At 43.3% G+C, this 26,642-nt stretch overlaps 1 protein-coding gene across 2 annotated transcripts in view; it reads right to left on the bottom strand.

The window, feature by feature from the left end:
• DOP1B (DOP1 leucine zipper like protein B) overlaps positions 1-26,642 on the bottom strand; it is a 187,853-nt gene that overhangs the window by 4,975 nt on the left and 156,236 nt on the right. For both annotated transcript variants that reach the window (XM_073617190.1, XM_073617191.1), the window contains exons 25-34: positions 24,681-24,785; positions 23,722-23,788; positions 20,598-20,742; positions 19,150-19,235; positions 12,864-12,973; positions 10,593-10,739; positions 7,437-7,498; positions 6,523-6,651; positions 4,495-4,631; positions 1,671-1,726 (exon numbers count right to left, since the gene is read on the bottom strand). In XM_073617190.1, coding sequence (XP_073473291.1) covers positions 1,671-1,726; positions 4,495-4,631; positions 6,523-6,651; positions 7,437-7,498; positions 10,593-10,739; positions 12,864-12,973; positions 19,150-19,235; positions 20,598-20,742; positions 23,722-23,788; positions 24,681-24,785 — 1,044 coding nt within the window. The remainder of the gene's footprint in view (positions 1-1,670; positions 1,727-4,494; positions 4,632-6,522; positions 6,652-7,436; positions 7,499-10,592; positions 10,740-12,863; positions 12,974-19,149; positions 19,236-20,597; positions 20,743-23,721; positions 23,789-24,680; positions 24,786-26,642) is intronic.

Genomic DNA, 26,642 nt, shown 5'->3' with positions numbered 1-26,642 from the left:
TACTGCAGCTGCTGACTTTTAAAATAAGGACACTTACCTGTCCAGGGCGCCCGCGATGTCCTCACCCAAAGCCGACCCGTTCCTCCGGGTGGAGGTGCCGGCATCTTAAGTAAGGGAATCAGGAAGTGAAGCCTTGCGGCTTCACAGCCTGTTTCCCTACTGCGCATGTACTGGGACCTGTGTGTCTCCTGGAAGTAAGCGGGGGGGAATGGAGGGGGGGGGGCAGACATGGCGTAGATCAGTGTTTCTCAACTCCAGTCCTCAAGGCGCACCAACAGGTCATGTTTTCAGGATTTCCCTCAGAAGAAACGGCTGTGGTAATTACTAAGGCAATGACACTGATCAAATCACCTGTGCAAAATAGTGGAAATCCTGAAAACATGACCTGTTGGTGTGCCTTGAGGACTGGAGTTGAGAAACACTGGCGTAGATCATCGCAGATACTGTGGCGATCTTTCGCCGGAAGTGGGAACAAATACCTGGATTAGACAGGTATCTGCTCCCCCCTCCCCCCTGAAAGGTGCCAAATGTGAAAGGTGGACTGGATCAGCTGAAGTTCCATTTCTGGGTGGAACTCCACTTTAATATGGAGATGGAACGAAAGCTGGGTACACACCATTCGTTTTTTTTCATTCAATCCCATGGGTCGAACGAAAAAAACAGTCAGCTCCGGTCGGAGCCGCTGTGCTAACACGCTGAGCTCCCCGCCAGAACACTCCGATCAGCACTCTCTGCCATTGGCTGAGAACGCTGATCTGGAGTCGGTCTGATGCTGGTTTTCCAGCATGCTTGGCCGGCTTCTGTCGGACAGACCAACATACACACAGGCTGAATGTCGGCCGTTTTTTTTTTTCTTTTTAACCAGCCGCTATTTCCCGTTATTCGGCCTGTGTGTACAGGGCTTAACAGAAAAGAGACCCTAATGAGACTATATAGCAGACCAGAGGTAAAGTGATCCTGGGAGATTAAAGAAGTGGGTGGATTAACTAACCAGGCTTCACCTACACCTGAAATATTGCCTCCAGAGGGAATGTCCCTTTAAAGGGTTACTAAACCCTCGTTTTTTATTTTAATTTTTAAATAACAAACATGTCATACTTGCCTCCTCTGTGCAGCTGATTTTGCACAGTGTGGCCCCGGTCCTCCTCTTCTGGGGTCCCTCAGCGGTGCTGGTGGCTCCTCCTCTTCTCGAGTGCCCTGTCGGAGAAGAGCTCTCTTTTGGGACACCCGTGCGGGTGTGCTCCTGGGTCCCGCTTCTGCGTCTATTGACGCAGAAAGCAGGACTTGGCCCCGGCCCCTGGCCCCCGCGTCATTGGATTTGATTGACAGCAGCAGGAGCCAAAGGCTGCGCTACTATCTATCCAATCAGGAAACAAGACACCAGCCAAAGACGGGGCTCAGGTAAGTAAAACAGGGGGGTCTGGGGGGCGGCAGCATGAGAGAAGGTTTTTCACCCTAATGCATAAAAAAACATGAGGTTTACAACCCCTTTAAGCCTGTTACATTAGGTATATATATATAGTAAAACAAGAAATGCCTGCATCGTACATAGCTTATTAATCTTCTTCTATTCTCCCTTCCATTTCCTAGAGTGTGTGAGATACTCCTATCTGACAATTGGATGAATGATGCCCATTGTTGCAAAAAAACGTAACCCTGACATCTCTTACTTTGATGTTGTCTCCTCTTCCACCAAATCCTCTAGTAGTTGAACAAACACGTGTATCTGAAAACAAGAATATATATTGCATCAATTTACAGGATTTATGACAGCTCATGCAACCTGAAAGGTTACAGGACCCGGTCATAAACAAAGTCTTGATATATTTAAAAGGAAAGTACCTAGAGGAATGTAAAGAGGTGTACTTGAAAATGGAGTCTGGAGGTCCAAAAAAAGATATAAGGATGCTAGATTATCAGACATCCTGCATTCTGGCCATCTAAAATGAACCGGTCAGCAAAAAAGGCTATTAACAAATCCAAAACAATATACATTTCTGCTTTGGGTCTGTCTATTAGGCAATAACTTTGTCATTACTAAAGATAATTAAGTAATACACATACATATATATATATATATATATATATATATATATATATATATAGATATATCTAGATATATATCTAGATATATCTAGATATATAGATATATCTATATATACCGTATTTATCGGCGTATAACACGCACTTTTTTCCCCTTAAAATCAGGGGAAAGTCGCAGGTGCGTGTTATACGCCGATCCCCTGCGATCCCGAGCTGTCAAAACTTAAAAATCGCAGACCGCGATTTGAAAATGGTGCCGCCGGCGCCGAAATACACAGAGCCGGTCCTCGGCTCTTTCCGGCGGCTCTCGTTTACTTTCGGCTCCACTCGTAGTCCCGAGCGGAGCTATCCGAACCTACTCGGATAGCTCCGCTCGGGACTACGAGTGGCGCCGAAAGTGAACGAGAGCCGCCGGAAAGAGCCGAGGACCGGCTCTGTGTATTTCGGCGCCGGCGGCGCCATTTTCAAATCGCGGTCGGCGATTTTGAAGCCCAGGAAGCAGGGATAGGGGGATCGAAGGCTGCACTGGGGCAAGGCTGCACTGGGGAAGGCTGCACTGGGGCAAGGCTGCACTGGGGAAAGGCTGCACTGGGGAAAGGCTGCACTGGGGAAAGGCTGCACTGGGGAAAGGCTGCACTGGGGAAAGGCTGCACTGGGGAAAGGCTGCACTGACAAGGCTGCACTGACAAGGCTGCACTGGGGAAGGCTGCACTGGGGAAGGCTGCACTGGGGAAGGCTGCACTGGGGAAGGCAGCACTGGGGAAGGCAGCACTGGGGAAGGCAGCACTGACAAGGCTGCACTGACATGGCTGCACTGACAAGGCTGCACTGACAAGGCTGCACTGACATGGCTGCACTGACAAGGCTGCACTGACAAGGCTGCACTGACAAGGCTGCACTGACAAGGCTGCACTGGGGAAGGCTGCACTGGGGAAGGCTGCACTGACAAGGCTGCACTGACAAGACTGCACTGGGGAAGGCTGCACTGGGGAAGGCTGCACTGACATGGCTGCACTGACATGGCTGCACTGACATGGCTGCACTGACAAGGCTGCACTGACAAGGCTGCAATGATGGGCATTTAAATGTAAGTTTTTTTCCCTTCAACTTCCCTCCTAAAAGTTTTTTTTTTCCTTAAAATTCCCTCCTAAATTGGGGTGCGTGTTATACGCCGATAAATACGGTATATGCAATTAATAGACAAAAATGTAACAAAACTAAAAAAATTACACCTTTCTACTTTAATCAGTTACCTTAGAAAAAAATTGTTACCACAGACCAAAAAAAAAAAGCATACATTTTATTCCAGAATTTGTTCTGTTTAACATTACAAAATTATGATTCCGGTTAAAAACAGTGCAACATTATTTCCAAATAAAATATTGACTTTTCTTTCTAGCTTGGCAGTTTTATTTATTAAATATTTTTTCCAGGCGTGTGTAGCTTGCCTAATTCCACAACTGGTTAAATTTGCAGGTCATTTTGTATCTTACAGTTGCCAATTCTAGACTATCTGTTCTAATTCTACCTCATTTGAATAGCAATGGAGTGTTCTACGGTGTAAGATATTGATCAATGCAGAAAGATAGGAGTTTAAAGCGGAGCTCCACCCAAAAGTGGAAGCTCCGCTTATCTGTCTCCCCCTCTGGTGCCACAATTGGCACCTTTCGGGGGAGAGCAGGTACCTGTTTTTGGTAGGTACCTGTCCCCACTTTCGTTGGACCTCACTGCTGCGAGGTACGTCAGAAGTTTGGCTCCCCACCTCCGAGCCATTCAGAAAGCGCAGTGCACTTCCGGCTTGCGCAGCAGGGAATCGGCTGTGAAGCCGCAAAGGGTTCACTGCCGGTTTCCCTTAAAGGCTATGGTGGCGGCAGCACCCGAGTCCGATGGCTGGGGCGCTGACACCGCTGGATTCCAGGACAGGTAAGTGTCCTAATATTAAAAGTCAACAGCTACAGTATGTGAAGCTGCTGACTTAATTCTTCTGTGGGGGGGCAGGAGAACCGCTTTAAGTGCATTCCATTTATTGGATAATGTAAAGCCCAATCAAACGCTTGCTATTTATTACTGTAATGTAATTTATCATATACAGTGATAAATATGAGGGTCTTTTACTTTTTTTTAACTATTAAGTACTGCGGCAAGGATTAAAATATATGCTATTAGTGTAAAGGTGGCCAGGCCCCCCAACATTGACAATATAGGCAAGAAGGATAACATGCACTGCTTCTGATGTATCCAATGAAAGCACGTGACACTTTTGGACACTTTACAATGCTGACATCATCTGTCACAACATCTACCCCCAACTGCTGGATCTTGCAGGGATCGGATCATCTGGAAACAATCCTACCATCCCCTAATCAAGGCATGTTTACAAGTGAAGGTCTTTTATGAATCCTGGTATATCAATAAAACTGAAAACGGAAGCATGGGTCCCGGCTTACTTACCAATTCAGTCACCATAATTGGCCACAACGAGGTAAGATGCTGCTGCGAAATTCTCAGTAACAAAACACGGAAAAACAGGAACATCTGAGCCGCCATTATAGCCGTCTGTCCTACACGAATATTTTCTGTCAGACGCTCTAAGGATAACCAAAAGTACACAGTATATTAACCTTTGTTCTGGTACCTTTTATCATCTACTATGGGTTTGTCATATCACCCTGGGATTCTGGACACATCCATGGGTTCTCCATTAACCTTGCACCCTAAACAGTGTTTTTTATGTCTTTTTCTTAAGCCCAATCCTTGACAAATACACCAAAATGTTCTTACACAGCTAGAAAACTTAAAGCAAGACAGTGGATGAGGGCTGTACCCCCTTATGTGACAGCTTGGATTCGGGAAATTAATAATATTCTGCCCTACAAGAAATTTTTATACATTCACAGGGGCTGCCCATCTAAACACAATAAGGTTTGGGATCATTACATTCTACCGCAATGTGTGTGTGTGAATATACTACACTTGAGTAGTCAATCCCTTGAATAGCTTGCAGCCCAATTTGATTTGCTTTGTGTACTTCTTTCTTACATTCCTAATGTCCATGAATATTGTGTACCTGGTACTCACGCTCTTCTCTTGTAGCTGTTGTTAACACTCTGGGGTTGATTTACTAAAGGCAGATAGACCGTGCACTTTGCAAACTGCAGTGGCACTCTGTGAATGCAGCTGCTCCAGAGCTTGGTAAATGAGCAGAAGCTCTGCTGATTTCCATTTTCCAATCATGTGCAAGCAAAAATGCTGTTTTTTATTGTCCTTCCATGTGATTGGGTAATCTTTGTATAATGAAGCTTTACCTCAATCTCTAAGCTCTGGAGCAACTGCACAGTGCAGTTTGCCTTTAGCAAATCAATCCCTGTATGTCTCTTGGGATCACTATGGCCTCTCTCTTGAGAGGCACTCGAGGATATCTACTTGTAATCTCAAGTCTATGCCTAATTGGTGACGTTTCTCTTTTCTTTTCATGTCCATTATGTTCTGTTACACTTTGTATTATGGGGGACAACAAAACCTCTTTTTGTACCTTATGTTCTTTTTGTGATCCTCTGTTTGTACTTACTTTATTACAAATCACTGTTGTAATCACAAAAGTACACAGTATGTGACATAATATCAAAATTGGTTAAAGAGGTTGTAACCCTAATTAAAAAAAAAAAAAAAAGATCCTGTTACCTTATAGCAGATTAACAGAACAGTGTGCTGTCTAATCTGTCTCTCTCTAAGCTGTAAAAAACCTGGTTGATCTTACCAGTTCCTGTGTCCCTCTTAGTCTGCTGACCACTGTAATTAGGGCTGCTGATCCATGATTACCGTGGTCAGGTTACATGTCTCAGTCATCCCGCTGCTCTGCACTCTCCCCCTCCCTGCCTGTCAGCTCCTGTGGGCTCCAGAGCCATCTCTGTCCCCCCCTCCTGCCGCTATTAGTAGCTGGCAGTAAAAGGTAAAGTAATATTACCGCCAGCCCCTCTGTTCTAGCAATCCATCCTACACTGTGTAAAGGTTTGTATAAAATGATACCTGTAAATACCTTATCTCAATTTTTTTTTATAGCCGGTCACGTGACCTCTGGCTGCTCTCCTCCCCCATCTAAAAGCTACAGGGGGAGTAACTGAGCGGCCAGCACAGTGATCACGGGACCTCCCCAGCTGCCATCAGAGGGGGATCTCGGCCCCTCCTGCTGTAGCTCTTAGACTGGGAGAGGAGAGCGGCCGGAGGTCACGTGAGCGCTCAGGCCATAAAAACACCTGAGATTAGGTATTTACAGGCATCGTTTTAAATAAACATTTACACAGTGTAGGATGGATTGATAGAACAGAGGGGCTGGCAGTAATATTTCTTTATCTTTACAACCACTTTAAATACTGCAAATCTGTCATCAGAAATATAATATCTACATAAAAGCATTTATAGACCAGCTCATGGCGGTCACACCATCTTGCTCCTGGCCGTCAGACAGCGGTGGGAAAGTACCTTGTATAAGAGGAAGGTACAAATGGTACTGGTCCAGTTCTCCGCTGAAAACGGCAAAGCCCTGTCGTTTCAGTAACATGGCCTTCTGTTCGCTGCTGGGGTAGAGCTTCAGTGAACTGCTTGGCATCGCTATAGAGGAAATACAAAAGAGGAAGATTAACTGAGCAAATTCTAAATCAGATGCACTTTTGATGCAAATGCAGATGCCTCTAATTTAGCAAATCCATTTACATCAACCTGTAAGATTTTCTTGGTTTCACTTTATTTATTATTATTTATTTCAGGTACTTATATAGCGCCGTCAATTTACGCAGCGCTTTACATATACATTGTACATTCACATCAGTCCCTACCCTCAAGGAGCTTACAATCTAAGGTCCCTAACTCACATTCATACATACTAGGGACAATTTAGACAGAAGCCAATTAACCTACCAGCATGTCTTTGGAGTGTGGGAGGAAACCGGAGTACCCGGAGGAAACCCACGCAGGCACAGGGAGAACATGCAAACTCCAGGCAGGTAGTGTCCTGGTTGGGATTCAAACCAGCGACCCTTCTTACTGCTAGGTGAGAGTGCTACCACTACACCACTGTGCCGCCCCTACTTTCTGTCCTGAAGACAAGTGAGCAAATCTCAGCAAAATGAAAATCCAACAATTGTTACCAAAAATGTCACCCCATCAAATTTCCCCCAACCCCCAGCAAAAATTTGGATTTTCCCTTACTTTCTGCTGACAACACCAGGAAAAGAAGTGGGCTGAATCAGTGGAGTACAGACAGCAATAAAAACGTAACAATGGTTCTAAATCTTTCCAACTTCATCCAAAGCTTACAAAAGCAGTGTTCCCTTTATGCAGCGTTTGCACAGAGATTTCAGTTTAAAAAATGTAAAAAGAAAAGGCAGAGCACTTACTCATCAGATCCTTAAACATAGTTTTCTCATGCGTCAAAAGGTGATCAATGATTGACTTCCAACTAAAGAGTAAGAATAAAGATGAATCAATAAAGAGAAGGCCAAAATGTTACATAACACAAGAACATTTGGTAATATTATTCTAAAAGGAAAAAATTTGCGCTAGGTGTACAAAAATAAAAATGAAAATTGTGAATATAAAACCTATGAGGAAGGTATCCTGCAGCTGCACTTTTCTTTATATACATTTGGTAATATGTCAAGCAGCACAAAGAAGAATGTGACTAAATGGCAACCGAATTACCGCCAATTCATTGTTATATGAAGCCCCGCCTTCCTCACTCCAATCAGTCGCTATGGTACTGAACGCTGCTTTACTGAATAAGCCTACCTGCATGACATCAAGTGGGGAATTAGGAGGCAAGTATTACCAGGGAATTCATCCAAATCTGTGTGTCACAATCTGTGGTTATAATCATCACAAATATATGCCCATCAGTGGCTGTCAGGGGAATATTGAAGAAGTCGGACCAAAGCTCTTTTGGCCCTACTTCTCCTGAGGATCACAAGAGTGCACTTCGTTCTGCACTCCTGTGACCCGTATTCAGCCATCAGAGGGCTAAAGTCCGCTGTCAGGTGATGTCACCCAGCAAGGCCATACTCTGTAGAGAGCCTGACTTTAATGTTGGGATCTACGCAGGAATGGCAGCTTGCTCTGCCTCTCAGTGCACTGCTGAGAGCCCGAGCCAGCGGCTCCCTCCCCCTTCAAAGCTCAGGCTCCAGTGAGCGCTGGAGGGCAAGAGCAGAGAGAGGGTGACTGAGTCACCAGCTCTCTGCTCACTGAAGAGTGAGAACTGAACAATCAATGGTCTCTGATCGCTCAGGTCTCCATGAAGAGGAGGCGGGGACAGATGCAGCATCAGATCAATGCTGTATCCACCTAAGTATGTGTGTTTGTTTTTACAACCCTGCACTTCTCTTTTAACATTCATCTCAGAGTCCTGTAACTTTAATGAATCCATAAACTAGAGGAAGCCAGTTCACCATGATCTGATATGCATAGGCCGCAATACATCAATCTGCAGATGCTGTTGAAAACAATGCATTTCCTAATGTCTATGTGTTTTGTAAGTGCTGTAAAATACTGAAACAAGCATCTGGTGAAAACAAGCATGAAGCTTAAAGTGACCCCCTCATCTGCATTTAGTGGATTCCCCCCCTCTGGCTCCTATGCCATTATGGAACATGGTAATGACATAGGGACCTATGGAAGGAACAAATGGCCACTGCCCTCACCTATAACTGGCCTTTGCAGCAAGGAGCACATGGAAGGGTGACGCATGCAAAACAAAACCAGAGGAACTCCCTGCTTAACTTACCGACCAGCCTGCAACCAACAGAATTATCCTTTCTAACAGTATGCATTAAAGAGGAAGTAAACCCTGATGGGTTTTACTTCCTCTTTTTTTCCCCTGCAAAGTAAAAGCATAATGGGCTAGTATGCATTGCATACTAGCCCACTATGTGGCTAGTACCTGCAAATGAAACCCGCGCTGTCTCCGCTGGTGGCCGCATCCATCTTTGCCTCTCTTCCTTCTAAGGCATGCGCACGGGAGCCGTCAGTCACAGCACTTGCTAGTGAAGAAACGGCGTGGAGGGCCGTTTCTTCAAAGTGTATGCCCCGATGACATCATCGGCGCAGTGTACAGCAAGTATCTCCTAAACGGCGCACATTTAGGAGATATTTACAGTACCTATAGATAAGCCTTATTATAGGCTTACCTATAGGTATAAGTGACACAGAGAGGTTTACAACCTCTCTAAAAACAGTGGTTTAGTCTGCACACATTTGCAAATACAGGTGTAAGCTACAGAGTCAAGGCACCCCAGTATTTTCTGTAGTCCTAACTCTAAATTTTGAGAGCCTCCACAGTGGAAGCACATGAATTATAATGGATAGACAGAGGGCTGATGAGCCTGGAGGGAGTCCGCCCACCCCTCCCTAAAGGTACAGAGGCGCACTGGGCACCCAGCACATAGCACTATGGCAGCAAAGGTGTCCAGTGGGTCCCTTCACCAATATTTGAACAGTACAAACAAATGGCCACTGTCCTCACCTATAACTGTAGAGAAATTCCCTGCTCAACTTACTGACCAGCCTACAAACAACCAATAGAGAAATTCCCTGCTCAACTTATGGACCAACCTACAAAACAACCTATAGACTAATTCCCTGCTCAACTTACCAACCAGCCTGCAACCAACCGACTCCATGGGAATCTGCTGATTCCTATTGAAGGAATCACAGCACAAGGAATCACAGCACAATGTGGAACCAGGAATCAAACAAACCTGAAAGTGTGCCATGTTCCTCCCAACTTTTTGAGATAAGAAAAAGACACTTTTTAGCAAAAAGCATGTATTGTAGGTAAAGGACACATCCCCAGTTATATAAACCAAGAAGGATTAATAATATAACATATACTTTTCCTTTATGCTGGCTTTTCAAAATAAAGAATTCAACAATTTAGAGGATGGATAAAAGATTTAGTGTATCATAACAGTTTTAGTAGCTAAATAGTACATTCTAAGCTCTATAGAGTAGGGCCCTCTGATTCCTCCTGTATTGAATTGTATTGTAACTGTACTGTCTGTCCTCATGTTGTAAAGCGCTGTGCAAACTATTGGCGCTATAAAATCCAAATCTGAATAACAACAATAATTTTAATTATAAAGGTTTATACATCAGGCCAAAAAGAGGGACAAGAGAGGAGACAAGATGGACAAAGGGATTATTTTTTTCTAAAAGAGGGGCAATCCTGCCAGATAAGGAACCGTTGGGTGCCTCATAGTATCCTGGGAATAGATAGGAGAATGGCAGTTCAGACAGCTAAGTAGTAAAATTATTATTTTGTTTATGACATAACAGGGTCATTTTAACCTTTGGAACAGGGATATGCAATTAACGGACCTCCAGATGTTGGAGAACTACAAGTCCTGTGAGGCATAGCAAGACTCTGACAGCCACAAGCATGGCACCCAGAGGCAGAGGCATGATGGGACTTGAAATTTTGCAACAGCTGGAGGTCCGCTAATTGCATATCCCTGCTTTAGAACATACTGCTTTATCTTATTTATACGATCTTATCCTCTTACTGAAGGCACGATGTGTCCATCTGGAAAAATCCCGGGTCCATGTACAAGTCGAGGACCTCCTTCTTCCAGGCTCGTTTGGTGTAGGCATAGCCACTGAGGCTGCTGAGAAGCTGGGCACCAGCACGAAAACTCGGAGCATTATATGCACTGGAATAACAAGACATTAAAGTGATTGTAACGGTTCATTTTTTTTTTTTTTTTTAATTTTAGAATCAGATCATTCTTTATTATTTCTTTTTCATACAATATACAAAACCATCACAGACAACATACACCTAACATACAACCCCGGCACGAAATAAGATGGGGTGGGAAAAAAAACAAAAAACAAACCCCTCATAAAAGCGCTCCCCCCTCTCCTCTCTCCCGTCACATTATATATCCAAAATGTCCGTCCATCTTCTCCATATCTTTTCAAAGTTCCCTGGGCAGCCTCTGTGTAAAAATATATACTTTTCCTTAACTAATGTTTCCCTTATTTGTATCTTCCATTCCGCTATTGTAGGTGGGCTTGATGATCAATACTTTTGCGCTATGAGTTCTAGTTAATGATATCCTGTATTCCCCCGGGATATCCCATTCGTCTAGGATACCCAAAAGGCAGCCTCCCGGTTCAGGAGACATCCTGGTCCCAAAAGCACTATTAATCATTGATATCACTTCATGCCAACAGCGATGGAGCTTGGGGCATCTCTATAACATATGGATTAAGTTCGCCGGACTCCCTTTACATCTAGGGCATTGGGCTGTATTTCTACATTTCCATTTAAATCATTTCTCTGGTGTATAATGAGCCCTGTGTAATATGAATATTTGTGTTGGGGATAGAGATGACAGGGATGTTACCGACGGTGCCGATGCCCATTGTTCATCTGAGATTGGCCCTATATCACATGACCACGCTGCTCTTGCTGGTACATCTACCGTTCCTTTAAATTTATCATATAGTATATATTTTTTTTTTAAATAACAAACATGTTATACTTACCTCCACTGTACAGCGCATTTTGCACAGAGTGGCCCCGATCATCCTCTTCCTCTTCTTTATAAACACACAGCAACCGGATCCCATGGCTCTAGTGTACCGTGCGATCCGTGCAGGCAAACGCACCGTTTGTGACCTGCGTTTGAGGTGTCATTAAGTTAACACTGACACCTGCTGCAGATCGCACGTGCAGTGCATTTAGAAATGTGCACAGAACGTGGGCTTCTCACACTGGGTTCTGGTGTCAACTAGCCCTAACCCTAAGGGCTTGTTCAGACTACATTTCTAGCGCTTAACAAATGCTCCTATAGTGTTAGCATGGGCGTTAGACTCACGTTAATGAGCTTTAGTATTGGCGTTAGACTGTCGTTTTACAAGCGTTAATGACAAGTTAAAAACGCCCCCCCAAACACCCTATGAGCAGTTTAGAAGCATCTGATGAGCGTTAAGGCGCGTTAAAACCTCTCCACAAATATTTTTAAATGGGAAGAGACATTACAGGAAATAAACTAATATTAACGCCCTGCAACCGCACCGCAAATGCCTGCCAGAGCGTTTGTGAAGCGTTACCATAGACTTGAATGGGAGGTGTTGAAAGGCTTCAACTGCATCCTGATTTGACGTGAGGCTTCAATTTTGAAGCGTTGCCAACGCTTCATGTTTTTTTTTTTTTTTTTTTTTTTTTTTAATTTTTTATTTATTTCAGGAAACAGGTATACACATAACCAGACAACAAAGCAAGTTATATCATTATTCATCATAGACACATGAAAGAGCATTACATTGGAATATTGCTGAATACAATATGGAGTGAAAGCATGAAGCCCCTTTAGCCAGAGCTAAAATGCAAGATTAAGTATTCCTGGTGGTATCCATTGTATCTGACATGTGCCACTATTTGTAATGTGGTTATCTGATTAGGATAAGTGTATCATTACTCAGAAATATGGCTCCATATGCCCTGTCTCCTACTTTTTTTTTTTTGTTGTTGTTTATAATAACCAGAATGAGGAAAGACTGGTCCGGTTCTATAAACCCGGTCCGGTGAGAAAACCAAAAGAGTAGAAAAGTACGCTTCATGTTTTGATAGTGTGAACAGCACTGTGTGCTGTCCATTGTATCATTTGTTTTTACCACCCCTCAAACGCCTGCTCTTAATGCCAGTGTGAAATTGGCCTAAATGTTACAACAAGCAGTTTAGTTACATTACACAAGAACAAAACTTTTGTAAGTACAAAAAATTCAAAAAAGTGTCTGAGACCAGTGTGTTTTTTCTGTGTAATTACCTATGATTTCTTAAATAGGGAAAGACGTAGTACAGGAGGCGGGATATTAGCGGAACAGCTTTCTCCTTTTCATCACTTCGGTAAACCATGTCCAGCAATGTGGCCAGAACCTTCAAAGGAACAAAGATCTGAGTGAGACCTCTTAGCAGACAATTTATCTTTACATCACATGCAGAGAAAAGCTAAACCTTCCCCATTTTTGTTAGTCAATGAAGACACTTCAAGCTTTCAGACACTTCAAAGTTTGCTATTGTTTTGAGTCATCAAATAATAGGATTTTTGTACTCACCATAAAATCCTTTTTTCTTGAGGTCCATTTGGACACAGGAAATCTTAAAGCAGTATTAAACCCAAAATAAAACATTATATTGCAGCTTATCCAGTCTTAGATGTGATGGCTGCATTCATTTTCTTTTTAGGCTTTCTTTCTTCTATTTTCATCTGGTGATCTGGCCAGTACGTCTGTTGTTTTTTCCAAAGAACAAGCTGTCTGCAGTTACAGGGTTGAGACAAACCATTCACCACTGACAGGGGTGCTGAAAATGATCAGCTTTCATTTATTTAAAACCTTTATCCCAAAACGAAAACAATGTTTGTTGCAACTGCTTATAAAGTGTTAGCTGGAGTTTGGCTAACAATTTGTTAATGTATTTAAATCTGCTAGTCCATCTAACATCCCCTCCCCCCAGGCTGCCACATTTGCTGTCCAAACTGCCCCCTGTGCTCATTCATCCAGAGTGGGGGCAGTCTAATACAGGAGGTGTATTACTGGACAGATCACCAGGTAAAAACAGCTGTTGGTAAGCTGCAACATATTTAATTTTTGTTTTGAGTTTCATACTGCTTTAAATTTTTGAGTTATACTGCTGCCTACAGATAGATTGGATACTGGCAAAACCCCCCCCCAGAAAACTGTAGACCAGCCCAGGATAACCCCTAACGCTACTAGTATGCCTCAGTTATGTAGCAAAGCAGTACCAGTAGCATGATCATAAACACAGACGGGGAAGACACACAAAGTCCTTCACCCTGGCATGCCCAAAAGTAGTCCGACTGATGGGTGGACAACACAGCAAAAATGTAAACAAGCACAGGAAAACAACAGAAAATTGGGTATTGCCTGCAGCTCAAAGGCGTCAAAGGACCGTACGCCTGGAACTTGTACCAGGTGAGTACCCTGCATCCACTTGGCAGAACTTTCAGAACGTGTTAACATTAGATCAGGTGGCAGCCTTACAAATCTGGGAAAAAGTTGCTTGATGCCCAAAAGGTCCTAGAAGAACACACAGATCTAGTAGAGTGCCCCTTTATGGAAAAAGTTGAAACCCAATCCTTGAGACCGTAAGCTTGAATGATGGTCTGTCTGAACCACCTATAAATTATGAAATGAGAAGCCGTCGCACCCTTACTGGGACCATCCGATGACAAAATAGGGATTTTGTCTTTCTGAAAGAAGCAATGCCTAAGAAATAGATTCTCACAACATACAACCAGGGCTATTAGCAGACGACGGTGGGAATTTTCCTTCTGGTGAAGTGGAACCCTTTAGAGGAATGGGAGAATGATGAGGTTGATGAGGAAGGAATTACCTTAGACAGAAATGACGTTCTGGGGCCTCAACACAACCTTATTCCTATGCAAAACCAGAAAAGGTTATTTAACGGATAAGGCGCCAGTTCAGACACTCATCCCACCTTGTACAAAGGTCTTAATCAAGGAGTCACAGGCCATTGGTCTCTGAAACAAGATAAAAAGGGCAGGAGATTGACCTTTTATCGTGCTGAGAGCCAAATGCCAGTGCATAAGGAGAGCATTCGTCCTACAGAGAAACTCATACGAAGTGAAATATGCTATATATGTCTGCTGATAGAGCTTGTAGGAAGCAGACATCATAACTTTCACCATTGTAGAAATGATCAGGTCAGAAATTCACTGTCTCCCACCATCTGAGCTTCAACAGCCATGCTGTTAAAGCCAGCATTCATGAAACAGAATGGTAAATCGGTCTATCAGAAGAAGAAGAAGATCTGCATCTGTCTGGAGTCCTCCTAGGTCTGCGTACCACATCCGCATGAGACGGTTTAAGGATCAAAAGAATGGCCCCCAGCTGGATCCTGTGAAGCAGATAAGGAAGAAGTTTCAGGTAAAAGCAAGGGCATAGAACAGCGTGTATTGATCACAAAGATCAACCAGAGCACCCACTGCTTCTGCTTGAGGATCCCTGTACCTTGAGACAAACCTGTCCAGTTTGTTGTTAAACTTGGGAAGCCGGGAGATCCACATCCCTTGTCCCCCACCTGTGACACAGGCTCCGGAAAACATATACTGTACACTCTCCCGAGTCCATAAGTCTGCATGTTGGAAAGTTCTGCCCAGGATAGAATGCGATCTACTTCTCTTGTCACAACCAGATATATATTTGCCACAACTGTGTCATTGTCTGACTGAATCCAGATTGGACGTCACTCCAGCAGGATGGTCTAACGCTGCAGAGACAGCCAATTTGCCTGAAGCTCCAGGATGTTGATTGGGAGATAAGACTTCTACCTTGACAAATTCTCCTGCCCCGACAAGGTGCCTAAGATTCCAAAGCCAATTCCTGAGCCAACAAGCCAGGGATAACCCGGCCCACAGTATCAGACAATTCAGTCTGTTCTGGGACTAGACTGACTCATGACAAGAGAATGTGGGATTCTAGGGGCCTGGGGGGAAACTGGGCAAATGGAAGTGCCTTAAAGGAGTTTACCATCAGATAGAGGAGTCTCATGCAAAAGCAAAAAGTTAGATGACTCCTGAACTGAAGAACATGAGATCAGAGAATTTGAAGTTATTCCCGAGGAAGAAAAACTTTGGCCTGAACTGTGTTAAGGAATAGACCCAGATAATCCCAGTGGCGAGTTGGTTCCAGTGCTGATTTCTGAAACTTCAGCAGCCACCCAAACTATTGTAATGTCTGGACAGTGAAGGCTCTGTTGTGTACGGGAACCAGTGCTGACTAAGGATGAGCTCAGGCGTGTTTGCAACCGCACGTGCAGAGCCCGTCAGGAAGTCGGCACTGCGGAGCGCTTATCACAAGCAGTGAGACATATCCCTGATCCATGGCTGGAGAGATCGGGAAATGTCTCACTGCCTGTGATTAGCTCTGAGCAGTGCCGACTTCCTGGCGGGCTCTGCACATGCGGTTGCGAACACGCCTGAGCTCATTCTTAGTGCTGGCTGTTCCCCCAGCAGAAAGTTGTCTAAGTAACCCACAATGGGGATGCCCCAAGAGCACAGTAGGGCTAGTAGTGGAGCCAGCACCTTAGTGAACATCTGAAGTGCAGATAAAAGGCTGAAGGGCAGGGCCATGAACTGGTAGTGTAGGGGCCCCACAGCAAAGCATAGGAAGCACTGATGACCTGGAAATATAGGGACATGTAGGTACACGTCTTTAATGTCCACAGATGCATCCAGCGTAGACTTGAAGACATCCTTTGAAAGCCATGTCCCTTAAAAGCCATGCGGAGAAAGTACCTCTTGGATGCAGGTCCAACAGTCCAAAATTTTAACCACTTTCTCATGTGGGAAATGAGATGGGAAACCTTCATCAACCTATCACTGCTACAGCCATTTTCTCCAAAAGTTCTATGACCAAGGGATCGACTGGTTCTCTTCTAATAGCCATTGAGCATAGCCAGCCAAAGAGAACACAGAAGGACTACCAACCAATTATCAGTGGTGTTCTTGAAAACAGGTGTGTCTTACACGTGAAATGGTGGTCGCTTTGTTAAGGCGGGACACTGCCAGACTTACAGTGGGAGCAGACCACTTTTAACAAATTACTCTTCAAATGGTTACAAGGCTAATGTACATATGGAAATATTTGGAACAGTGAGTGCACTGGAAAAGTCTTGGCGGTCTTAGGTGCTCTAAAGAAACCCATGTATGTGTGCACAATTTAGCACGTCTAGTTAGGCTTTTACATGGGCAAACATGCATTGTTATGCACATGAGCCCAATGGCTAGCACGATGTTCCAGACTTCCAGACTAGGTACAGCACTGGGTAAAGCAAAAGACTGATACTCTAGTTTCAGTGTGGAGTGCACCATGTCAATAGAGAGAGACAAAAAATGTCTCTTTCAGTTAGGGGAAGTAGGAAGATGACCATGACTCCTCAGTGGCAGGTTTGTAAGGACTGGAGTGACTCAGAATCAGACTAAGCCTCATCAGCTGATAGCTCAGAGGCTGTTATGACCCAAGGCATATCAGATACAGAATATGTGGAGGAAGTTATAGGAGCACACTTGTGGCCTCTGTGTTCAGAATTATCAAACAGCTGTGTGATTAGGGCCATAAAGATCTGCAGAACTCAAGTAAGGGCAAAGAAACGCCCATGCCTGATGGAGCTAGGGAAGACTCAAAAGATGGCACAGACTTTAGGATCAAAGGACATCATTGCAGGCTGTATTCAGTGGGCATGCTGCAAGTGGCATCAAAGCTGTTAGCAGAGTGTGAAGCAAGGGAACTCAGAACAGGGGAACTGTCCATCCTTTTTTTGGAGAATCAGAGATATTGCAACTAAGTGGTGGTGAAACAACATAGCTCAGGCAAGAGGCATGGCTTAGGTATTCACAAAACCCAAACAGTAGCAGGTGAACCCTTTCTGCAATGAGAATCAGCAGAAAGCGGGAATTTTAAAGTCACCCAGCAATCTGAACAAATGAGGGAAATTCCAGTGTTCACTCTGACTGGCCTCCTCACAGAGTGGGTCATCAGAGACAGGGCAAGCACTGAGGCAATGCCAACAATCCTGGGCCTGGAAAGCTCTCTGCAGCTAACTTGTTCTTACAATGGGGTCTGGAAAGTGTCTTAGTCTAGCGGGGTCGGGCCGTGGCCCTCCAAAGCCAAGCTAAGGATAAGCTGAGCTGAAAAATTACAACAGAAGAGTCTTAATTGAAGAGAAAAAAATGACAAATATAAATTAGGCCCCTCTCACACGGACAGGCCGATCGGGTCAGCCTGTCAGTTCTTCAGGTGGACCTGATCGGACCATCAATTGCTCTCTATGGAGTGGCGGATGTCAGCGGTTACGTGTCCATTGACACTCGCCAACATCCGATCCTGTCCGCTAAAAACAGGCAGGTGAGGACTGGATGACAGTCAGATGGAAACGGACAAAACGGTCCATTTCTTTTTGACAGCCCATAGAGGACAGCGGGCTGTGTCCGTGTGGACATGGACCTGTCATTTACCTGCTCAGCAAGGATCAGCAGAGAGATCCCCTGCTGAGCAGATGGATTTGTTGGAGGATTCCACCAGTGTGAAAGGGGCCTTAGTCTTTTAATAGCAAAGTACTAGCAAAAAACGGAGGCATGCTGATAGTAGGAGGTGCATCCTGGGCTGACCTACAGTTTTTTGTTTACCAGGGTCTCTTTTCTTGTAGGCAGTATAACCCAAAAGTGAAAGACGTCCGGTGTGCCTCAATTGACGAGAAAGAAAATACATTTGCATTCAGTTTATCAAGATTAATGGGGAATATGTTTTAGCAAATGCCTTTACATAAACCTAATTTGTAAACCTTTCCGGTGGTTAGCGTCTTTTACCTCCTCTCTATTTTAGTGCTGCACCCTTCTTCAGTCTCTTTATCATTGCATACTTCTGTTATGCCTGTGTCCCCAGTTATGCGTTATAGTTCCTTCTTCCAAACCGACAGGACACAGCAGTGATGTAGGAGTCAGAGGATAGAAACAAAAAGCGCATTGATGAACACAGGCATCTGATCCTTTGAAAAACTCTGGAGGCGGCTGCAGAGCTAGAATAAAGCACAGGTAGGAGACACAGACCACCAACAGGCGCGTATACGTTTTCATATGTTTTTAGATCTGCCAGGGTTTCTTTAAAGCCCAACTCCAGTTAATTATTTTTTTTTCATTTTAGTTTTGATCACAGTGGGAATAAGATTAAACCCTTTATTGTGTTTCTCTTTGAGGTCTGTGTCCCAAAATATGCCAAAATGTGACAATATCAGATAATTTTAAGATTATGCTACCAAACTCATTAAATGTCATGTCAAATCTATACATGCATGTGCATGAATGTTTGATCTTATGGTAATGAGAAAATACACATGTGATAATACTGTTGTCAGTCTGCTGCAAACATTCCATTACTAATCAAAATTTCACAATTTATTAAAAATCAGACATTTCCAAAGACTTCTGTCCTAAATATATGTGTAACCATACTGTGTACTGGATTCACCAATAGGTCTACATTAAGACAGTGCTGAGAGAGAATAGTGCTCACCTCTGCGAGCATGGAGAGGGCGTGCACACTGTATACAGATGGCGCGGAGGCAGAGACCATGGATGATTGAGCTGCGGCATTTTCCTCTGTGTGGGAAAAATATTTAAAATTCAACCATGACAGACATGAAGGAATGAGAAGATCTAAACTGAGCTATTTCTAAATAGGTCTCTAATGGGGGTTGCGCCTAAAACACAGATCAAAACTAAGCTGATGTGGCACTTGATTAACGATAAAATGGCAGCAAGGTTAAGAAATTCAAGAAAATCTGGAACCTCTGGATCTCCAATGGCTGGAGGGAGGGGGGGCAACCCAAATGACTCTTGGGAGTGGAATCCTCCTTAGTCCTGCTCCCACTCACCCCTTACCCCTCCTCCACTACCTTACACCCCCTTTTTTTAATATTTATTTTCTTCCTTTTCTTATTATTCTCCTCCCTCCACTCTTTCTTTCTTCTTCCCATTCTTATCTTCTGCTCTCCTTTCTAAAGCCTTCCAAGTTATGCCATGTTTCCATATAGGGCTTATCGCCTTACATCTGTCTCCCTTCTAACGGGGCACCTTGAGATGGTGGTTGCCCCTCTTTATCTTTACCAAATCTTTTTAGGGTTTACCAACGCTTATGACATGTGTTCCCCAGATGAGGAGTGCACATTCCTGCTGCTCACTTTCCTTAGGTATGAGGTTGCCTCTCTGATCAGGTTTTAGTTATACAAAGTTTCTGTAACCCTTGGTACCCTTTACTGCTCTCTGATGTTAAACAATCTCTGCATCGTAACTTTGGCACAAGCCTTTGTGAAATGCTCTACCCCATTGTGAGTTGTACAATTATATGTCTAATACTTTTGAAGCAGAAAAGGGTTCTCTCATTACCTACTCTTTTATGACATATAGGAAGCATAAGTATGTGAACCTTTAGGAATCAAGATAAGATAATGTTGTATTTTGAATAAGATATATTTTTGGAGCAATCCAAGCAGAAGTCAACAAAGACTAATGAGGAGCAACTGTGTAAAATAGAAGGCCACTACTAGTTGTAGTACATAAACTAAGTTAAGCCTGAAATAGTCGCACCAAAAACTGTTACTTATTATTAATTGTAAAAGTGCCTCTGAAACGTATAAATCATAAAAAACTTTCTTGTAAACATCACAACTGATAAATCAAAATCATTCGTATATTATCATTTTGGGCACATTCACACCTCTGTGTTTTGGTTCTTCGTACTTGTTTTGATGACATCAGTTTGAGATGCTTATGAGATCGTTCAGAATTTTTTGACAGATGCATTTGACTTGAAGTTAACCTCCTTCTGGAGCTGCTTCAAGAGGGGTTTGCATTCCCATAGACTTGTATGGGAGTACAAAATCCATCTGATGTCAACAAAAGCCTGTGGACAAAGCATCAAAAAGAAAGATACAGAAGCTCATAATCTTACTACCATCTTACCATTGAGCTCTTCATCACCATCTGCATCATCCAGAGCCACCTGTGGCTGGGCCTTCACCTCCAAGTTCCTGCTCAGCCAGCTGGTCTGTTCTAAGGAGGAGCCAGCCACGTTTCCCACCGACTCCAGGATCTTCTGTGTCACCTCCTGTAGCAGTTTACATAGTTTATCTTTAGTATGTGGTGGTACATGTATGAACTGACATCCTTGGACAGTAGCAATAGGAATGTCAAATCTTATACTTGCCGTTTATGTACAGTACAAAAGTTTTAGGCGGGTGTAAAGAAATACTGTAAAGTAAGAATGCTTTCAAAAATATATATTGTATTGTTTATTTTTATCAATTTACAAAGTGCAAAGTAAGCGTACAGACGAAAAATCTAAATCAAATTAATATTTGGTGTGACTACTCTTTGGCTTCAAACCAGCATCAATTCTTAAGCCTTGTACACACGATCGTATTGTTGGCCAACAAAACCGTGGACTTTTGTCCGAAGGGCGTTTGCCCAAACTTGTCTTGCATACACACGGCACACAATTGTTGGCCAACAATCACAAACGTGGTTTTTCAGGTCTTTAGTGCCACCCTTTGGGCTCCTTCTGCTAATATCTTGTTAGTAGAAGTTTGGTGAGTGTCGTTTCGCGCTTTTCTTTTCGCGCTTTTCATTTAACGCGTTTCGGTTCGCGCTTTTAATTTCGTGCTTTTCATTTTGTTTCTGAACGGACGTTTGTCAACCAGACATGTTGGGGAATCGGAGGAGATAACGTGTTATTTATTATTGGCCTTGGAGTTACTGCTTTGACATTATTTTATTGGTTGAATAATGATTTGATTTGGTATATTTTCTACATTTTTGGATGCATAGAATGCACTTTTTGGTTAAGTTCTATTGGCAGATAGCATGTCTAATTTTGTTTTCTTTTTTTAATGCACAATAAAAAAAATGTGTAGAATAATACTTGGCTATGTGTTTTACTTCAAATGACAGTTTGGGAGTCGGCAGTTACATTTTAAAAAATACAATGTAAAAATGACAAGGGACACCAACATAGTTGTATATTTGATCTCAAAAACTACGGGATAATGGTGTTGTGGTAACTTGCCCAAATAAAAAAAAAAAAAAGCATAATAATATTATTCTTGATATCACTAGAAAAAAAAGCCTTTGAAAATTCGTTTGTAATAACTCCATCAGTATCACCAGCAAAGCAGCTTCATTATTATCCCATTAAAGAAGAAGAGAATTGTGCGCTGCATTTGGAGGTTTCATAATTTGCCACGTCACGAATGTTAATTCTCCATTATGAACGCTAGTTTACAAGACCGACTGCTTCTGGCTCATCCTTGCTTCAGAGCATGCGTGTTTTGTACTTTGGACTTTTGTCCGATGGACTTGTGTACACATGCTCGAAAAATCCGACAACAGACATTTGTCCACGGAAAATTTTAAAAATTGCCATCCAACATTTGTCCGTGGAAAATCCGACAACAATTGTCCGATGGAGCGTACAAATGTTCGGATTTTTCGCCAACAGCCTGTCATCACACATTTCCCGTCGGAAAGTCTGATCGTGTGTACGAGGCTTTACACTTGGCACACTTGCACAAAGACAGGGATTTTGTAGGATTAGAATCAGGTGTATGATTAACCAATTACACCAAGCAGGTGCTATTGATCATAAATTTCATATGTAGGTTGAAACATAGTCATTCACTGAATCAGAAACAACTGTGTAGGCGGCTTGTGGAAGACATGCTTCATGTCACAGGGCATAAACTATGACAAGACTGAGCACAGCAACAAGACACAAGGTAGTTGTACTGCATCAGAAAGGTCAGACCCAGGGAAAGAATTCAAAGCAGACTGGGGTTTCAAAATGTGCCGTAGGACCGTAGACACAGTGGTCGGCCAAGGCCAGCAGATGAAAGACACTTCATGCTTACTTCCCTTCAACATCAGAAGATGTCCAGCAGTGCCAACAGCACGGAACTGGAGGAAACCAGTTGGACCCAGGTACACCCATCTACTGTCCGGAGAAGTCTGGCCAGAAGTGGTCTTCGTGTAAGAATTGCAGACAAAAAGCCCTACCTCTGACATGGAAACAAGGCTAAGAGACTCAACTATGCACAAAAAATTGGAAGTGGGGTGCAGAAAAATGGCAGCAGGTGCTCTGGACTGATGAGTTAAAATGTGAAATATTTGACTGTAGCAGGAGTCAGTTTGTTCACTGAAGGGATGGAGAGCGGTACAATAATGAGTGTCTGCAGACAACAGCATGGTGGAGGTTCCTGCAAGTTTCGGGCTGCATTTCTACAAATGGAGTTGGAGATTTGGTCAGGATCAATGGTGTCCTCAATGTTGAGATACTTATCAATTATTCCATACCATCTGGGAGACATGTGATTGGTCCCAAATCTATTCAGAAGCAGGACAATGACCCCAAACATACAGCTAATTTCATTAAAACTATTTTCAGTGTAAAGAAGAACAAGGAGTCCTGGAAGTGATGATTTGGCCACCCACAGAGCCTTGATCTCCGCATCCTGGAGTCTGTCTGGGATTACATGAAGAGACAGAAGGATCTGAGGTAACCTACATCCACGGAAGACCTGTGGTTAGTTCCCCAAGATGTTTGTAACAACCTACCTGGCGAGTTCCTTCAAAAACTGTGTGCAAGTGTACCTAGAAGAACTAATGCCGTTTTGAAGGCAAAGGGTGGTAACACCAAATATTGATCTGATTTGGATTTCTCTTCTGTTTATTTTTATCAATTAACAAAATGGAAAGTAAATAAACAATGAACCTTTCTATTTTTGAAAGCATTCTTAATTTACAGCATTTTTTTTTATACCTGCCTAAAACATTTGCACACTACTGTATGTCACAGTGGCATGTCCTTTGGCATCCGCCATGACATATCAAGAAAACGGGGAGAGGGTTACATGGGAAAAGGACAGGCAGGGCTGCACTGCATAGTGCCAATTACGATGCATAGTGCCCACAGTGTTCTCTGGATCGCCTGGCATTTCAGGACTGCACATAACGGAGCCTATAGTGAAACTGTGCTTTGCCCCAAGCAGGTTTCATCAGCACAGACAGGAATCAAGGTTCTTGTATGGCTTACCTGCAAATCCTTCTGGTCCTTCTTGTTTTCTAGGTTTGGAGTCCTGGTTACAAAGTCATTCAACATGCTGGAAGGAGATATATGTACAGCATAAGATACCTAGACACTTACACACCCTGACCTACAGATGAAACAGGACCATTAGAGGAAATTTATTGGATAACCTATTCCAAAGGGCTGTACGAAGCACATAAAAAATCCTTCTTGGTAGTGCTGTAGCAATGGTGCCAATTAGGGCACTAACAGCGTGCAAAGCAAACATTCTCACAGAATATTTTGAGCAAAAAAAAAAAAAGGAGTGCCATGCAACTTGTCCTCAAGTGGAAATCATCAAATCATTTTCGCTATAGAAGAGACAATTTCCAATACAACAGTGGCTAGTTATATAGTAATTAGTAACATTTTATTTTAGTTTTAGAGTAGGGAAGGGTTAAACTTTTGTCAATTAATTTTAAGTTATCTGTAGGTTTGTGCTCATTTAAAAATCGTTAAGTGTGTTTGTAAAAGAAACTAGTATAAGTACCTGACTTGATCTGGTATCAGCCTCTCGCAGTCCCTGTACATCAGAGCTCAGAATGGAAGAGGGAGAAGCAGCACAAGGAACCAATCTGCTGTGCTGCAATGTTTATGTGCTAACAAGTGATGTGCTGAGGAGAGGGCAGAACGAAAGAGATGAGCTTATCAGTCTGCTGCTTCTCCTTCTCTGTCCAGTCACAGGCTGGGGGCGGGGACAAGACCTAGGTGTATTACTTAACTGTAGTTAAGAAAAGTCAGGTCTCCAGGCTGGCTGGGCTGTGTGGCAGAAGCTGTGTTAACCTCAGATCTGGACGGACAGAAATATAAATCCTTCAGCGGATAAACTAGGTCCCATATATGTCTTACATGCAGGTATTTAGCTATTTGCTTGGAGTTCAGCTTTTGAACTTTCATCAGCGGTATCTATAGGAAGTATGGTCTACCTTAAGAGAAGGAAGTAACCAGGTGGTGCCAGATTTAGAGAAACGGACTCCTTCAGCAGTGTGAGTAATGGTTGGAAATTTTCCTGCATTTCAGATGGTGAAAGCCTGAAAGAACAATAATAAAAATCAATTTTGTATCCTTCAATCCCACCCATCCACTTAAGGCTGCTCCACCCAAAACCCATGGCTGGAACTTTTTTCAATAAGGATACATTCACTCTTGTGAACAGTTGTGTATTTTCGTTTTGGGCTGCCTTTCGCAAGACTAAACTCAGGCGCCCCCCCCATCTTAATTTTTTCCCATCCCAGCCGCTTTAAAATTGCGCACACCTGCGCAACGGCGACAAACGGCGTACATTTTACAATTCATAGGCAACGGTTTAAAAGACTTTACAAGTTACCACTCATTTCAGAGCCTCCAGCAAGGAGAACAGTAAGCAGCACAGTGGTGTCACCTCTAAATTTGGTAAAACGGTCAGAGGTAGCAGTGCCTTAGATGTCACACTGCAGAAATAGAGCTGTGAGGGTGTAAGTACAGAAATGTCTAGGCACGCTCACATACAAGGAAGTGTGCTGTTAGTCTTGGTACATTTTCCATGGTACTGCTTAGGCATAATTAACATTTCTAAATGTTCCCTATAATATCTAAACCGCTTGCTGACTGCTGCACGATATAGCCACGATATGGCAGAATGGCACGGCTGCGCAAATGGGCATACCCGTACATCCCTCAGTCATCACAGGCTAGCGAGCGAACGCAAGCGCTTCCGCGGACATGACGTCCGCCGGTGGCCCACAATCGTGGCACAGGGAGGCAGAACAGGGAGATGCCTATGTAAACAAGGCATTTGTCTGTTCTGCCTAGTAACAAGACAGGGATCTACTGCTCCCAGTGATCTCTGTCATGTTCTAGCGAGCCCATTCCCCCCTACAGTTAGAACACACTGAGGGAACACACTTAACCCCTTGATCGCCCCCTAGTGTTTGACCTCTTCCCTGCCAGTGACATTTATACAGTAATCAGTGGCTATTTTTAGCACTGATTGCTGTATAAATGTCAACGGTCCCAAAATAGTGTCAAAAGTGTCCGATCTGTCCGCCGCAATGTCACAGTCCTGCTAAAAATTGCAGATCGCCACCATTACTAATGAAAAAAAATAAAAATGCCATAAAACTAACCCCTATTTTGTAGACGCTATAACTTTTGTGCAAACCAATCAATATACGCTTATTGCAATTTTTTTTTTTTTTTTTTACCAAAAATATGTAGAAGAATACGTATCGGCCTAAACTGAGGAAGAAATTTGTTTTTTTTTAAATATATGTTTTGGGGATATTTATTATAGCAAAAAGTAAAAAATATTGCTTTTATTTCAAAATTGTGGCTCTTTTTTTCGTTTATAGCGCAAAAAATAAAAACCGCAAAAAATAAAAACCGCAAAAAATAAAAACCGCAGAGGTGATCAAATACCACCAAAAGAAAGCTCTATTTGAGGGAAAAAAAGGACCTCAATTTTGTTTGGGTGCAACGTCGCACGACCGCGCAATTGTCAGTTAAAGAGACGCAGTTCCATATCGCAAAAAATGCTCTGGTCATTAAGGGGGTAAATTCTTCCTGGGCTGAAGTGGTTAAAGAGGAGCTCCAGTCGGTTCTATGTTTATTAAAAAGTCAGCAGCTACAAAGTGTAGCTGCTGACCTTAAATAAAACACACTCACCTGTCCCACCATCCAGCGATGTGCTCACCTGAGCCATCGCTTCTCTCACTCTTCTCTTGCCAGCATTTCAACTGTGGGCACCTGGCTGTGACAGCTTGTGGCTTCACAGCCGGGTGCGCACTGCGCATGTACGAGTTGCACCGCAAGGCCTGCCCAGATGACTGCAGGGAGGGAGGAGAACTAAATCAAAACTAGGTATGCGTTTACCCCTACAAAAAAACAATTACTGTATTAATTGGCGTATA

The sequence above is a fragment of the Aquarana catesbeiana genome, linkage group LG02, assembly GCF_042186555.1.
Source record: "Aquarana catesbeiana isolate 2022-GZ linkage group LG02, ASM4218655v1, whole genome shotgun sequence".
NCBI classification, from domain to species: domain Eukaryota; kingdom Metazoa; phylum Chordata; class Amphibia; order Anura; family Ranidae; genus Aquarana; species Aquarana catesbeiana.
Note: the sequence above shows the minus strand (reverse complement) of the source record. Positions and strands in the feature narration are given on the sequence as shown.